Below are 17,035 nucleotides of genomic sequence, written 5' to 3' on the forward strand. Positions count from 1 at the left end.
AATCTTGCCATATGATTACACATAACTTCAAGTTATTTAACTCATTCTAATTTCTAGTGAATGCATTTCTTTATATTTTCTTTGAATAGGAATGATTCGATTTCCTTCTCACTTCCAAACTCTTATCCTATTTGGTCTTTTAACTTTTGATTTCTTTCGTCTTAGTCAACCATAACACAAATTTATATTCATGGCAAGCCGGCAAAATTTACGCCTTTTTCATAGAGTGTCTCTTTCCTTTTTTTGTTTGGATAACAAATTTTTTAAAGTATGCTTTTTATTGCATGATAATGTGTAACTTACATCATTTGTTTATGTCGTCTTCTTCCCGAGCATCATGTGTCTCTTATGTCTTATTTTGCATAATATTCAATTACACAACCATATTAGGTAGACATTTAGAAAACCACTTTGTGACTAGCACAAGTTTCAAATTTGTTAACACAAGATTAAACCTTCCCTTGATATGGATATGTACAACCATTCAAGAATTGAAAGCTTCAAATTTTCTTGAATGGGATTGGTGACAATGAATTTCAATTGGTATATATTATGGATATATTTTGGATCTATAATATGGATATATTTTGGAAGCTGGATTGATGAGAGTGCCTGATTAATACAAAGAGAAAATAATTGAATTTCAACATTGGTTGATGGTGCCATAAAATTTGAATGTAATTTGTGTCACTCATGGATATGCACATGTATTCGGTTGCATCTTGACAATTGTGGTAAAGCATCATATACCTTTGTGATAATACAAAAACAAATGCCATCTCTCAACATAGGGTACACATTATGTACCATTGTTAGGTTGATCCCTTGATAATCGCCACATTCCCTTCAATTCTGAACGAAAGCAAGAAGAAACCTTTATACTATGCTTACATGTGAGAAATACTGTAGGTGATCAAACCCTTCTATTATTGCATAAAAGAAAGCCTATATGATAGGCTAAGAGTGAAGGAATGTTAAGTTATGGTCATCACCTTGAAAGAATTCCACTAAGTTGTTTTCTTTGTTTGCTCTCTTGAGAACAGAAATTTGTTGATCGAATCAGCAAGTCTTGCATTCCCAATGAACGATTCCCTTTAGCTGAATGACCTCCACCCTTTGCTTTGATGGGTTGTTTGTTTAGATTAGAGATAAGGGGGAGAGCAAAGAAAGTATAAAGAAACCTAAAGGGAGATGAAAGAGAGTAAAGTATATACATATAGTGATCTTAAAAAAAATGATGCAATTTCATTCACCCCGAAAGACCTTTCTTCATTTAGACACAATTTGTGCCTCAGCATAAATATTCGACATAGATACATATGCAGTGGCTTGCATCGGTTCGAGACTCACTACATGCTCGAACATTTCTCTTGCAAGTTCCACATTTCCATGCATTCGACACGAACCTAGCAAAAACAAGCACATGCTCAAGTCCACCTTACATGACATCCTATGCACAACATCTTCCACCCTTTTGAAATCTCCGGCACGTCCAAGAAGGTCGGCAACACACACATAGTGTCTTGAATCGGGAGATATGTCATGATCTTCGGTCATCGAAACAAAGTAATGTATCCCAATTGAGACTCGGCCGGCATGGTTACATGCCGACATCACCGAGGCAAATGTTATACCATCGGGTTTGATTCCTACACAGTGACCTTGGGCGAACATTTGCACAATTTCTCCATAGTTCCCTTCACCTGCATAGCCGGCTAAGCATGCATTCATTGAAACACTATCTAGATTTGGCATCCCATCATGAACTGAACTTGCATCTACCATGCTTCCTGAGCCACCATACCCATGTATGAGGGCACTCCGTAGAAATACATCATCATCATGATGCATTGATATGATGGCAAAATGTATGCTATAGCAAGTATTGAGGCTACCCATTTCATTGCAAGCTTGTAGGATACATATCAATGAAGTAACATCTAGAGTGACCTCCTCCTTCTCCATTTGTTTATAGAGAGTTAATACTTTCTCTTTTTGTGCTTGATCGATGTATGCCGAAAGCATAGCGTTCCATGGAATACTGGCATCACCCCCCGCCTTGGACAATAGTGTGAACACTTCTTCTGCTTTCGCGATTTCCCCGATCTTACCATACAGACTAATAAGAGTAGTTCCAACAAAGGTGTCAGAAGAGAAACCATGGAGATGAGCATCAGTATGCAATGCTTGCCCAACATCTAACGAGACTTGCCTAGAATTTTCTCTCAACAATGCAAAGTTCACACATGCTTGAATAGTCACTGCATACGTTCGTTGATCAGGAATAACTCCTTTGGTTTGCATTAGTCTAAAAAATCGCAAAGCTTGATCTCCATAGCCTTGTTCTACGTAGCTCGAAATCATGGCATTCCACAATGATAGGTGATGCTTCGATTGTCCAATGAACACATTCTCGGCCTTCTCAACTGCACCACATTTTCCATACATACTAACAAGGGTAGTATGAACAAACACATGAGATAAGATATGATTCTTCCGAGCAAATGAATGCAAACCCTCACCAATTTCCAATATCATACTGCTTTCCTTGTGATCTGACACAAGCATACCACATGCTTGGAGGGCAACAACTATGGTTTGATGGGTAGGTGGATACATACCAATCTCTTGCATTTGCCTGTACAAAAGCAAGGCTTTCTCTCCTTGTGAGTTATCGACATAAGCAGTGAGCATTGCGTTCCAACATACCACATCATGATCACGACACAAAGTGGTACTAAACAAATCCTCGGCTTGTCTGATATCCCCACATTTACCATACATGCTCAAGATGGAAGTGACAACAAATAAATCCGCACCAAAACCTCTAGAGTTAGCTAGGGAGTGCATGCTTTCCCCAGCTTTCACATCCCGGATCGAGCCGATGGCCTTGAAAAGTGTCGAGAAAGTGTACCTATCTGGGTTATGGCCATCTCGTATCATATGGCGATGTAGGCGGATGGCATCCAGCCCGCGCCCGTTCTCGACAAATCCTGAGATGAGACCTGTCCATGAGAAGACAGTGCGGTGTGGCAATTGGCCAAAGAGTCGTAAAGCACACGGAAGTGCGCCACATCGCGCCAAAGATAGAACCAGATTCTCGCCGAGGAATGGTGAGATGTGGAGGTTGTGCCGGGAAAGGTGCGTGTAGAGCCTCTTTGCTTGTGGTTGAGCTTTTTGGTATGTGCATAGTTTAAGTAGAGAGAGGTATATGCGTTGGTCTTGGAGGGGTTGTCTGCTGGCTTCACTTTCTAGGAGCTCTAGGCATTGTTCAAGGTCCCCTGTTTCTGAGAAGGAGCGGAGCTTTTGAAGTGTGGCATCATGAGGTGATGGGTCTGCTCCTCCATGGCTATGGAGTTTGCCACATGCTTTCCTCATAAACTATACTACTGTGTGTGTGTGTGTGTGAGATAGAGAGAGATGAGAGACCTTTCGTATTGTGCCAGTGTGCCAGAGGAGCCAGAGTTTTTCTTGTATATGCTCATATATATATTTACTTTATAAATCATAGTCTAATGTCCTCAAGCGCCCGTGGCCTAATGGATAAGGCATTTGACTTCTAATCAAGGGATTGTGGGTTCGAGTCCCACCGGGCGTGTCCACGTTTTGCTGCTTTTATGGAAAAAAACTCGTTTTTGGTAAACTCTCTTGTAGAAAATCCCACCCTTCCTTTTTACTGGCAATAGGCCTGGTTTCGGCTCAAACCGAAGCGAACCGTTAAACCGTAGCATAACGGTTTATTGGTTCAAAGATCAATGTCACAATTCGGTTCGGTTCAGTTGAGCCGAAACGAACTGTTAAACCGTAGCATAACGGTTTATTGGTTCGAAGATAAATGTCACAATTCGGTTTGGTTTCAAATGTCACAATTCGGTTTGGTTTAGTTTCGAATTTCATGGTTTCGCGGTTTATCGGTTTAGGGTTTATGTGGTTCTGTTTAAAGGTTAAAAGGTTTATAGGTAAAAAAATACTCCTCAATTATCCCTATAGGCTCTAACTTTCAACTTTTAATTTTAAACCCTAGTTTTAACTTTTAAATTTTATATGCATTATATGTAGAGTCTCCTTTTCATTTATGATGATCAAATATGATAAGTATGATGATCAAAATTATGATAAGTATGATGACCAAATTTATGATAAGTATGATGACCAAATTTATGGTAAGTATGATGAACAAATTTATGATGATTTTTCTCACACAACTTTATAATAAGTATAATAAGTATGATGATCGATACCTATAAAAAATGGTTTGGGGTTTGGTTCTAATTTTTCTGTAAACGGTTTGGTTTAAATGGCTTCATAGCTTTTAAACAGTTTGGTTCAGTTTTTATCATGAATAAACGGTTTGGTTTGGTTTCCAAGGCACCAAAACTGAACCGAACCGAACCAAAACTGAACCGGGCCCATTGGTACTTTTTACCATCCTTTTTTATCACCCCTCTTATGGAAATGGCCCCCCATGGCTGTGCAATTTATTTACAGGGTGTGTGCATTCATCGGATACTGCTGAATAGAGTGTTACCAATCATGATAACAGTTAGTTGATTGTATATATAAACCCTAAATGCATCAATTTCACAAAGGCCTGCCCCCAGCTGAGTGAGTATATTTGTTAATGAAGAAGCATGGTTTCAAGGTAATGAATAAAATTCCAAGATATCTTTCCAATAACTATAGTGTCATATATAGTGTGTTAACGTAGGACCAAGCATGTCCTTTGGGCACACTAATGTCACAGCAGGTTCTTGAATCTGTTCCAACATTAAAGAATGCATCCTTTGCTTCACTCCAATGGCAAAGTGGGCATGCATGTCCATGGTCACTAGTGTCACAGCAGCTTATTGAATCTGTTCCAACACCAAAGCATGTAACTTTTGCTTCACTCTGATGGCAAAGAAATGGAAACATAAGGGAAAATGATGCTTTGTGCTTGAGGAATTTACCAAGATGGTCTAAAAATGTCCAAAAATGGTAGTTCGATGTACCAGTGAACCAATTATGTGTAAGGAAATGTACATTCATTATTCCTGCGATAAGTACGTTCCAGATCACCATGCATAGTCTGTCTGATCCATATATCACCTTCCAGAAATCGTTCTGATTGTCTTTAATGCTTTTAGTTGATTGATTATAGGAGACCTTTAGGTCGATGTTGTGAAACTAAACTAGCTACTATACTTCTCGATGCCACATCGTGTTGCAGGAACAAGAGAAGTTATTTCCAAAATGGTCAAAACACCTCTATGATCCCTACGAACTTGACGAGAAGAAAATGGTTTTTCACTAGAAAAAATCAGTCTTATAATGAATTTCCACAACCTAATATATATTTGTCAATAGCCACCATATATAAGGGACCATATATAATACTCTTTTAACATATGTTCTTATCAGAGATTGTCGAGAGTTACATTTGATGATACATGAAAGAGAACTCAAGCTTACATATCTTAATGACTAACAAACAAATCATCAAGGAAGGCGAGGTTCAGTTCCAATGCCTTCCTACTATTCTCATAACAAATTTGTTTACCATCCTTTGTTTTGTTGTTTAGTAATGACTTATTTTCACTAGTGGGAAACCTCAATATGAGGCTATATACCCCACCAAAAGGAATGTTGATCTACAAAATGCCTGTGTGGGCAAAAATGGTGCTAAAATGCACTTACAGAAATTCCGAAAGTTGTCCGTTATGAAAGGTTATATATATAGCCTTCTTGATTTGTCTACTCTTCTCATTCAGATATCATGGGGAGGTAAAATGGATGTGGCCACACCAATCCGCTTATTTTCTTTTCTTGTTGGACCATTAGCAATTGTCTAGCTTCTGCTACCAACTCCCCCATTGGGCTGTCTGACTTTACCGTATCCGATAAGTAGTGTTAATGGTCTTCATCGTGTTGATGAAGCAGAGGTTTCATCCATCACCATAGTGCTTCCCTGCAAGCAAGCAACTTCCGCCGCATTATCCATAGCTTTTCATCAAGAAGGCCTAGAGTTAGTTTTCCGATAAGATTCAAGTTACGATTTCAAACAGCGCCTTTCCTTCATGAAGTGGAAGAAGAAGCAGTAAAAAGTGTAAATCGTATCACATGATCGCATGCATTAACAGGATTTTACACCCTTTTTTTGGTTCTCATTAAGCATGTTTTCCATTCTCATTGCCTCAATCTGTTCGAAATCCTCTTGCATCCCTGCACATGCATAAATATTACTCATGATGACATAAGCAGAGCTATTAGTTTTATCCAGTTGTTTTGCCTTTTCAAAGGCCAATTTCCCAACCTTGACGTTACCCCATTTTTGGGATGCACCCAACAAAGCACACCAAACTGGGTAATCACACGATGCCATTTTAGTAACTACTTCCAATGCTTTGTCAAATAGCCCTGCTCCACCATATAGATCAACCATGCACGTCTCATGTTCTATGCTGGGAGTGAAATCATACTTCTCGGTCATATCTTGGAAATACATTTCACCCTCCTCTACTCGGCTGGAATGGACACAAGCCACCAAAACAGAAAGAAAAGTTACTGGATCAGGAGAGACACCCTTGGTTTGCATCCGTCTGAAACAAGCCAAAGCTTCCTCACTCTGCCCCCTTTGAGCATACCCCGAGATTAATGCATTCCAAGAGACTACATTTTGGATCGGAATCTTATTGAAGATTTCTTGCGCTTTCCCTATTGCCCCACATTTCGTATACATGTCCACCAAAGCAGTGCTAAGGGTAGTTTCTTTTCCCAGCAATCCCTTGGCAATGATCTCGTCGTGAATTCGTTCTCCTTTCTCAAAAGCTCCGATCATCCCACATGCCTTCAAGACACAAACAAATGTGATTACATCTGGAGAAATGTGGGCATCTTGCATTCTTTGGAAGTATTGGATCGCTTCCTCACCCTTCCCATGCTGGGAAAACCCGGATATCAATGAATTCCATGACACTGTGTCACGAACTCGTACTTCATCAAACACTTTTTGGGCTCTTTCCATCTCACCACATTTGGCATACATATCAATCAATGCATTACCGAGCTCAATATTCTCTTCTAACAACAACTGTCTACTCTCTATCTCACAGTGAATTCTTCGCCCCTTATGAAAAGCATTGATGGCGCCAAGACAAGCTGTCAAAACATTAACAAAAGTGATTGTATTCGGTGAAACACCCTCATTAGGCATCCTTTCAAAGTAATTGATAGCTTCTTGTTCATGTCCATGGTGTGAAAACCCTGCAATAAGTGCAGACCAAGAGACTACATTCCTATCCAGAAGCTCATCAAACACTTCCTGAGCCTTCTCTAAAGCTCCACATTTAGCATACATATCTACCAATGCCGTGGAGAGGACAATGTCTTTCTCGAGCATTCTTGCCTGCCGGATTTCGTTGTGGATCCAATGACCCTTATCGATTGCATGGGTCTGTCCACATGCCTTCAGAATACATGTGAAAGTGATTGCATTTGGGTGAAGACCATCGTTCAGCATTCGATCAAAACACATCAATGCATCTTCGGCATGCCCGTGATTCATATAACCCGATATCAATGCATTCCAAGAGACCACATCATGGATAGGAACCTCATTAAACACTTCTTGAGCTTTCCGAAGATCACCGCATTTAGCATACATGTCCATCAAAGAAGTGCCCAAAATTGTGCTTTTCCCCAACATGCCATTATTAACGATCTCAGAATGGATTTGCTGTCCTTTATGAAGGTAACCCATGCTTCCACATGCTTTCAAGATGCAAATGAATGTGATAGAATCTGGGGAGGTTCCTTCATTTTGCATTCTATAGAAACAATCAAAGGCTTGGTGGCCTTGCCCTTGATGGGTATATCCGGTGATGAGTTCACACCAAGTGACCGTGTCTCGGGCTGAAAGCTCATGAAGCATTATTTGTGCTTTATCCAATGAACCACATTTCGCATACATACTCACCAAAGAGCTTCCTAACAGGAAGGGGTTAATTTGCATTAAACCTTTCTTCACTATATCCTCATGTAGAGAAGTACCTTTCTTTAGGTCTTTCCTCTTAGCATAAGCCTTGAGTAAGGCTACACATTCCTTCAACTCTTGGTTTTGCAGAGGTGGGTGGACTGTGGCCATGGTAGAACCATGGATTAGCAGACTAATTAAATTTCATCTATTTGCAGACTAATTAACATGGGTTTATGCATTCTGACAAGAGGATTTCTCACAAACATATTTTGTGTGAAGCAAATCTGTGATGTTTTCATTATTTCTCTGGAAATGCCCCTAAGTAGGCTTTTGTTTTTTTCGTTTATACCCCTGACTATTTACTTGTAGTTGTTACTTTCCCAAATGCCCATTGTAGAACTAATGTGGGTATTTGAATGTTGATCAATACTTCTCCTAAATGATAGAAGTTAATGAGCAAATTAAGCTTCTAATTTGACCAATTTAGGGGAATATGGCTTTCCTAATTGGAGAGCAATCAATAATTTGTCAAAATGATTAGCCTTAGTTTTAATATAAGCACGCCTACCTCTTAAGCATCTTATGCATGTAAGCACATTACGATAATTTTCCCTTATTTCTATGTAGTGTCATGTTTTCAATTCTAATTGTCACGTTTATATGTTATATTTTCTTCATGTTACTATCATCATGTCAAGATTATTGAGGCTATCACATACTAGAGGGGTGTATGCTAGATTGCTCACAAATTGATCCGTTCACTTCCTTCATTCTATGTGTTAACGCATGATAATGGTCACATTGTCATGTTGTTTTTTTATCCACTTATGGTGCATGCTAGTGTTACATATGTGTTCATCCATTCATTTGCTTTTATAGAGTGTTTTAATCCATTCGTTTGCATAATGGTGTGTGTGTGTGTGTGTGTTATTGCACAACAAAGGATTAAAATAGCAAGGGAAAGCCATGTGTGGACAAATTCTTTTATCTTGTATGAGATTGTTTAAATATGTAAGTTTTAGACTTCAAAGTCACATGGGTGAAAATACATAAAGTGATTATGATTTTTCCTAGAACACCTTTTTACTACATTGTATACCTCGTCTTATGAGGTTTTTGCTTGGCCAAATAATGAAGAAATAAGTAGCTCCATTAGAATTGATATTGGGTCAACATTCTAGAAGTAGCAACAATGAGAACTCATACTAATATGCCTTTTAAATGTTGAATATGTCTTTAAAGTTCCTATTGTGGCGTCCCTTTCGTGCAAGTGCATGCCTTTTAGCACACCACCCTTTTAGCACGCATGTAACTAAGCCAACCCAAATGGGTACCTTTGTATCTTCTATAAATTGAACAAAAAGTAAGAAGCTAAGCAAGCTAGTTTTGATTCCTTTTATGTGCATTTCACATAATTGGTGGAGGAGCGGGGTAAAATTTTAGCCACTACCAGTCTACCACCTCGTTCATGGCGTCCCAATTCCCTCCTATCGCCTCCAAACCCGATAACCCTATGCAGCCTGAGTTCCCACAACCTCATGAGCAACCACCCCCCTTCCAAATGGAGCAACTCTTGAAAGTCCTCTCCAACACTATGCTTCAAATTAACCACGTGAATCAAGTTATGCTCTCCTTCCTCTCCACCAAGAATGACCGGTCTCAAGATCGGCCAGATTCCAAGGTACACCCAAAGTCCTTCTTGAAAATCTCGCGACCACCTGGTACGTACAACAAGCAAGCGAAGTGACAGAGAATTGGGTGATCCTTTGGGATCTCCTCGTGCAAAACTTCGTCCATCAAAATTCAGCCCAAACGGTGTTGCAATAACTTGAGACATTGCAACAACAAGCACACAAACCAGTGGGCCAATTTGGTGTTCGCCTAAATAAACTCCTCATTCATGCTGATCCTACCATGCTCGAGCATGTCAAGCTTTTCTTCTCATGGCCCCGTTTGTGCCATGACATCACTCGCCGCGCCCAAGACCAAGGTCCCAAGACATTCAATGAAGCCATCTTCATTGCCCAACTCATCGACGCTTGTACGTTATTCGACTCCCAACCACGCTACCCCCCTCCACCATTGACCAACCTGCGAGCCCAATACCAGGGAACGGCCTCCATGGACATTGATGTCCAAAACGTGTAGTTGCAGGCTCACCGCAACCTTCTCAATCGTGATGCCCAAGGGTGCCCGAAGTGTCTCTACTGCAACAATTGTGGACACGTCTGATGCCACTACTGGAAATTGCAACAACTGTCTCACAAACAACAAGCCCAGATAATCATGGTTAACGCAACATCGTTGGCTGAGCTTCTGGGAAACTGACTTCCGTGATGTTGATGGAAGAGCCAACCCCCCATGTCCAAGCGTTTGCCTCTTCCAGTTTGCAGGTATGCACCGCTCTCACCACCATCAATCACTCCACCCACACCATCTTGTTAGACTCTGGTAGTAGTATCTCTTCCATTAGCACTGCCTTAGTTCACTAGTTAGGCCTCCCCACATCCACCGCTCCCTCCATCTAAGTCCTTTTTAGCGATCACCAACATCTATACCACTCTCACATGCAACCCCACTACACTATCACCTTAGGTAGTCTCACCTTCTCACACCACTTTTATGTCTTGTCCCACCAACTCTTCCCCCTCACCTTAGGTTGCGATTGGTTGCTCAAGCATCACACTATGTTTGATGTCGATGCCCACAAACCTCTTATCCCACGTTGTCGTGCCTTTCGGCGCCGGATCGTTGTGTGAGTCGGGTGGGAATCGCTGAGGTTTTGGACTAGGAGGAAGAAGAATTTGAGACGAATGTAGTTATGAATACATTGTAAGAGAGAGATAAGAAACTCGTGAATCCCACGAGTATAGTGTATTAATCAATACTTAGATAAGAATATGAATTTAGATTGAAAGAGAGAAATAGATAAAAAACTCGTGAATCCCACAAGCATAGTTTATTAGTTTTATTAATATTTAAAACCCTAATAATAAATTAGAATAGATTGGAAGAGAGAGATATTGAAAACTTGTGAATCCCACAAGCATAGTTTATTTTATTAATCATTATTTTTGAACCCTAATGATTTTTTTATCCACTTTTCTTTTCTCCCCCATTACAATTTACTCCCATCCTTATATAGTGATGGGAGAGGCTTAGCAATCCATGCTTTTTCTAACTATAGACTTTATGCTTTTTTCTAAACTTTATGCTTTTTCTAATCTCATGCGTTTTTTTATCAGCTATAGTGTTCATGCACGCTAGATGTGCATGTGTAGCTTTTTTCTATCATGCGTTTTTCTTCTAACTAAAGCTTTTTCCTTGAAAATATGCGTGAAGTAACCTTTGTATGTGGGAAATCTACTTTTTTAATATTTATAATGTGTTAGTATAATGTTAAGGCTTCAACTTATTAACTTGAAGGTACAAGGTTCAAGTCTTGTCCTATGCATGTAATATATATTTTTATATTTTCTTCTTTTTCTTCATATTTATTCAATTGGTTATTTTCTACGTTTTTCACGTAGTGTACACACTACACTACGACAACGTGCTCCCCCTATCCCCCTCTTGCACGATAGCCCCCCTATCCCCCACCTCAGCCAAGTCCAGGTGGCCCTCAGACCATAGGAGCGATTAGTCTCCATCTACCAATTGTTAGCTCGTTTTCCGTCACTAGCCCTCCAACCCACACATGCTCCTAGTGTCTCTTTCCCGGTACAACATGCCATTCGTACCGGGGAAGCCACTCTCATCCTCATGGCTACCCGTCAACGTTCCCCTCTTGACCACAATCGCATTGATGCTACTGTCACCGACATGCACGTCAAAGGTATTATCATTCCTTCCACCAACGATTGGGTTTCGGAACCCCACCTCGTCAAGAAGGATGATGGCACCTTCTGCTTCTACATCCACTTAGGCCTCTCAACAAAGTGACTATCCATTACCTCTACTTGCTGTCAAGACTGAGAGAGAGAAAGAGAGAGAAAAAGAGATAGAGAGATAATTGAAAGAGAATTATTATATTGAAGCGTAAATTGGATTACAAAGAGTAGGCTACAAAATGGCGTTGAACCAATTTAAGTTTGGGATGGGTGGTAGATCCCTATTTATAAGTAATAGAGAACTCTCTAGAATATTCTAGGTTATCCTAGAGTGTAGAGTAATCTAGAAGATCTCTAGAGTATTCTAGAAGGTTCTAGTGGTATAGAACACTCTAGAATATTCTAGGTCATTCTAGAATGTAGAGTAATATAGAATATTCCTATGATATTAGATTTCATATTCTAGAGACTATACATATAAGAATATTAATACAATGGTTAAGGATTTGACATGTGTACAACAAGGTCGTGGGTTCAAATCCTTTCGAGTCATAATGTGAGTGTCATGATCCTTTCGATGCATGATGTGATTGTTATCATGACACTATCCCCCTTCTTCGACGACACGTCTCACGGGTCGTAGGGTTTGTATTAGGACCTGGTTTACAAGGATATTGGCGATGAAATGCATTGACGAGTTCTGCAGCATTGGAAAGATTTGTGGCAGGTTCCCAAGTTCGATCATTGGGGGTATAGCCTAACCAATCGACCAAGTAATACAACTTGTTGCGCACGATTTTAGAATCGAGAACGGCAGCAACTTCAAATTCAGGCCCGTCCAAGAACTCGATAGGTGGTGGGGGTGTCGTAAGACGGCCCGGAATTGAACTTGTAGTATAAAGTTCCAAAAGGGATACATGAAACACCGGATGAAGATGCATGTGCGGAGGGAGGTCAAGACGAAATGCAACATCACTTATCTTACCAGTGATCATGTAAGGGCCAAAACGTTGGTAATCCAATTTACTGCAAGGTCGAGTGGTCTTGATGTTGTGTTGGAGAAGCCATACATGATCCCCAATGCGGAACTTTTTTGAGGAGTCTAGACGATGACGATCGGCAAGCCTCTTGTGTGTAAATTGAGCATCGTGCAAATTGTGGAGAATGTTAGCTTGAATTTCTTGGAGGCGACTAAGACGATCCTCGGCAGCAGGGTTGGTAGGAACTTCTGGATGCGCATTCATCGTCCATCGAGGATGACAGCCCGTATTTGCAAAAAATGGGGAATATCCTGTAGAAGAATGGGCTGAGTTGTTGTAAGCGAATTCCGCCAAGTGCAAAAATGCAACCCAATCATCTTGTTGATAGTTGATGAAACAACGAAGATATTGTTCCAATGTCTGGTTGGTACGCTCTGTTTGGCCATTTGTTTCAGGATGATAGCCCGAAGAAAGCTTAACTGAAATGTGGAGAAGTTTGAACAGGTGCTTCCAAAACTTTGAGATGAATTGTGGACCACGATCACTAATAATATCATCTGGCAGACCATGATGCTTAAATACCTCCCGCATAACGAGATCAGCCGTCTCTTGACTAGTAATCGACTTTGTACATGGCAAGAAATGTGCCATTTTGGTAAATCGATCAACCACTGTGAGAATTGCATCAAAACCTTTTGAAACTGGGAGATCAGTAATGAAGTCCAAGGATATAGACTTCCAAGGTGTTTCCGGAATGGGAAGTGGTTGTAGTAAGCCATAGGGTCGGTGACGAGGATTCTTTGATCGACAACATATATCACAACTCCGAACATACTCCTCAACAAAATGACGAAGGCGAGGCCACCAATAGCGTCGAGAAATTAATTCTAGAGTCTTGTGAACTCCAAAATGGCCAGCCATTGGTGAGTCATGGCAATGTTGCAAAACTTGTAGCCGTGGGGGACCATCAGGAACATACAATAAATTTTGTCGAAATAGAAAACCATCATGCCAATAGAACTGACAATAGTCATTACGAGGATTTTTCGACTGTGAGCAAGAAGCACGATCCGGGACGATATGATCCAAAACATCCTTGACGAAATCATCAGTGGCCATATGATCTCGAATGGAATCAAGAAGAGTGGAATTTTCAAGTGCTGTTATGGCGTTAACTACCATTAATCGTAATCGATTAGGACCCAAAAGGATTTGTTTTTGATGCTCAAAAGCAGGTTCCCCTGGACGAAGTTCCATATAAGAGCGCCGAGAAAGAGCATCTGCTTTGCCTTGCTGCATCCCAGGGCGATATATGATGATAAAGTCGAAGTGAGTCAAAAATTGCGCCCACCGGGCTTGTCGCCGACTCAAGACTCGAGCATTTTGGAAATAAGTCAGGTTCTTATGATCATTGTAGACAATGATCTGCTGAGAAGAACCTTCTAGGAAATGTCGCCATTGTTGAAACGAATCCACGATTGCAAGAAGCTCTTTGTCATGGATCTCGTAGTTGATCTCTGCAGCTTCAAACTTTTGTGAATGAAAGGCGACAGGGTGTAGTTGTCCATCATCTCCAGTCTGCGAGAGGACACTCCCTAGTGCAAAATCGGATGCATCGGCTTCGAGGATGAAGCGTTTTGTTGGGTCGACATGTGCTAAGATAGGTGCCGTTGTAAATGCTCGTTTTAAGCTTTCGAATGCCTCGGATGCATCTGAACTCCATATAAATGGTTGATCTTTATGTGTGAGCTGAGTAAGCGGAAGCACAACCTTGGAATAATCTTTAATAAATTTTCGATAAAAATTTGCAAACCCGAGAAAACATTGCACATCACGCACTGAAAGGGGCATTTGCCACTCTAAAATTGCCTATACCTTCATGGGGTCCATAGCAATACCATTTGACGATACAACATACCCCAAAAATTCCACTTGATTCTGGCCGAAACTACACTTTTCTAATTTTGCGTAGAGACCATATTCTCGGAGTCGGCACAGTACTTGACGAACATGTGCATCATGTTCCTCTTGGGTCTTTGAGTAGATTAAAATATCATCTAGGTAAACTATAGTGAAGATATCAAGAAAATCTCGAAAAATATCGTTCGCCATATGTTGGAAAACAGCAGGTGCATTCGTGAGACCAAATGGCATCACTGTATACTCAAAATGTCCATAGCGAGTGCGGAAAGCTGTCTTCCATTCATCCCCCGGGCGAATTCGAACTAGATTATATGCTCCGCGAAGGTCCAACTTCGTGAAATATTTTGCACCACTGAGACGTTCCAAAAGATTCGGGATTAATGGTAGAGCATATCTATTTCGGATAGTCACTTTGTTTAGCCCTCGATAATCCACGACCAACCGAAGAGTCCCATTCTTCTTCTTAACGAAGAAGATAGGTGCACCAGCAGGGGATCTAGAATGCCGAATGAATCCGTTTGCCAGATTCTCATCAATATATTCCCGCAAAGTCTCTAGCTCTACAGGGGAGAGATTATAAATTGGGCCCCATGGAGGTTCTTTCCCTGGTTGTAAGTCAATAGGGCAGTCGTATGGCCGATGCTCCGGCAATGTATTGGCCTTCACCTTATCAAAGACATCTGAAAACTCCTTGTATATCTCTGGTAGTTTAATATCCGCGTCACGTGAAGTGGATGATGGAGTTGCTACTATTGCGAAGACGAACATGGCCTCGTTCCCCCCTTCCTCCCGCAACTGTCGTAAAGAGATGGGCGATAACTCCGGGGATCTATTAGCACATGTAGGAGAGAGGGATGCGGGATTTGTGCTTTTTTCCCGAGTCTCCTCAATTGTTCTTTTCATCCAATCAATCTTCGGGTTATGGAGTTCAAACCAGGGGAGACCTAGAACTATTGGGTGGTCCGGACTACGAATAATATTGAAAGAGATTAGGCTTGCCAAATTGCCAAGAACTATCCTAATTGGCTCGGACTCCTCGACTATATCTCCTGATGCTATGGGACGTCCATCGATGACTCCTACGACTACTGGGTTGGGAAGCTTATTCAAGAGGATGTTTTGTGACAAGGCAAATTCACGATCCATGAAACAAGAGTTGGCTCCAGAATCTAGAAGGGCAGAGGCTAGGACTCGATGACATGTAGATGTGGTAAGCTCGACTTGTGCTGAAAAAACTCGACTCACTTGATTTGATGAAATGGAACCACGACTAGGAACTAACTCTACATAGCTAGGATGGTCCAGCCAAATGGCTCCTATTTTGGCCGGACTTACTCGTTTAACACATCCTCTAATTGACTCAAGACATCGAATCTATTCTCATGACATGGACTATGAGGCTTATTTATGTTATTAGAAGTAGCAATAGAACTCGATGTAGGGTTTTCATGGGCACTTACTTGGTATACTTGACGCCTAGGTTTATGTGGACAATTTACAGCTATATGTCCTGGACCACCACAATACAGGCAGAGGCGATGCGCTCGACGTCGTTGCTTCTCAGCATCTGATAACGGCCCACGACGTTGTGTTGACTCTATTTCCATCGGAGTTGGGCCATCCCTTGTAATGGGTCTAGAAACTTGTGGAGGCGTTGCGACTACGGAAGCGTAAGTCTGTTCAGGTTGGCGGCGTAACATTTGTTGGCGCTCAGAACGTCGCTCAAATAGGCGATTATCACATCGCACAGCTCGACTAATGGCTTCTGTAAGTGACTTCGGATCTTCAGGGAAAGTAAGAAGAAGATCTTTGACATCATTTCTCAAACCTTGACGGAATTGATCCATTAAAGCTGCCTCATCCCAAGGGATATCGCATGCCAAGAGACGGAAATCGGCTGCATAAGACGACGCGGGACGATCTCCTTGTCGGAGCCTTCGAATCTTGTTTATCGCTGTCCTAGTGCTGTCGGTGTCTCCGAAACTAGCTTGAAACTCTTTAACAAAGGCCTCGAAATCCTCCAGTAATGGTGATTTCTTCTCGAGAAGTGGTGCGAACCATGCTAACGCCGTACCGCATAGCAAAGTTCCCACTAATCCCACACGAGCAGCATCAGTTGGATACCGATTGGGATGTAGCTGAATAACTAAACGAACTTGATTCAAAAAGCCTCGAAATAAAGACCTCGTACCATCAAACTTGGCAGGGAGGCTGATCTTTGGCTCTCTAGGGGAGTTCTGAGCCCCCGACGCTTGCTCTCGTAATGACAATATAGTCGCCTCAAGTTGATGAACCCGTTGTGATAACTCTTCATATTGTTGGGCTTTTTCGGCGCTCACGTGCTGTAG

General features: G+C 41.2%; 2 protein-coding genes and 1 non-coding gene across 3 annotated transcripts; 1 reads left to right on the top strand and 2 right to left on the bottom strand.

Annotated features, from left to right (window-relative positions):
* Positions 1–1,223: 1,223 nt before the first annotated feature.
* On the bottom strand, positions 1,224–3,378 carry LOC147865270 (pentatricopeptide repeat-containing protein At3g53360, mitochondrial-like). Its single transcript, XM_087318057.1, has one exon. It carries the CDS (start codon positions 3,376–3,378, stop codon positions 1,270–1,272), a length of 2,109 nt encoding a protein of 702 aa, XP_087174183.1. The 3' UTR covers positions 1,224–1,269.
* A 147-nt stretch (positions 3,379–3,525) lies between these two features.
* TRNAR-UCU (transfer RNA arginine (anticodon UCU)) lies at positions 3,526–3,598 on the top strand. The gene has a single exon. It is a non-coding gene; the product is annotated as a tRNA-Arg (tRNA).
* A 1,762-nt stretch (positions 3,599–5,360) lies between these two features.
* LOC147865272 (pentatricopeptide repeat-containing protein At1g11290, chloroplastic-like) lies at positions 5,361–8,202 on the bottom strand. Its single transcript, XM_087318058.1, has one exon. The coding sequence runs from the start codon at positions 8,120–8,122 to the stop codon at positions 6,113–6,115; it is 2,010 nt and encodes a 669-aa protein (XP_087174184.1). The 5' UTR covers positions 8,123–8,202; the 3' UTR covers positions 5,361–6,112.
* Between the last annotated feature and the right edge of the window lie 8,833 nt (positions 8,203–17,035).

The sequence above is a fragment of the Azolla caroliniana genome, unplaced genomic scaffold (assembly GCF_043228905.1).
Source record: "Azolla caroliniana isolate FFs.n. ecotype wild unplaced genomic scaffold, voAzoCaro1.0.p SCAF_4, whole genome shotgun sequence".
NCBI classification, from domain to species: Eukaryota; Viridiplantae; Streptophyta; class Polypodiopsida; order Salviniales; family Salviniaceae; genus Azolla; species Azolla caroliniana.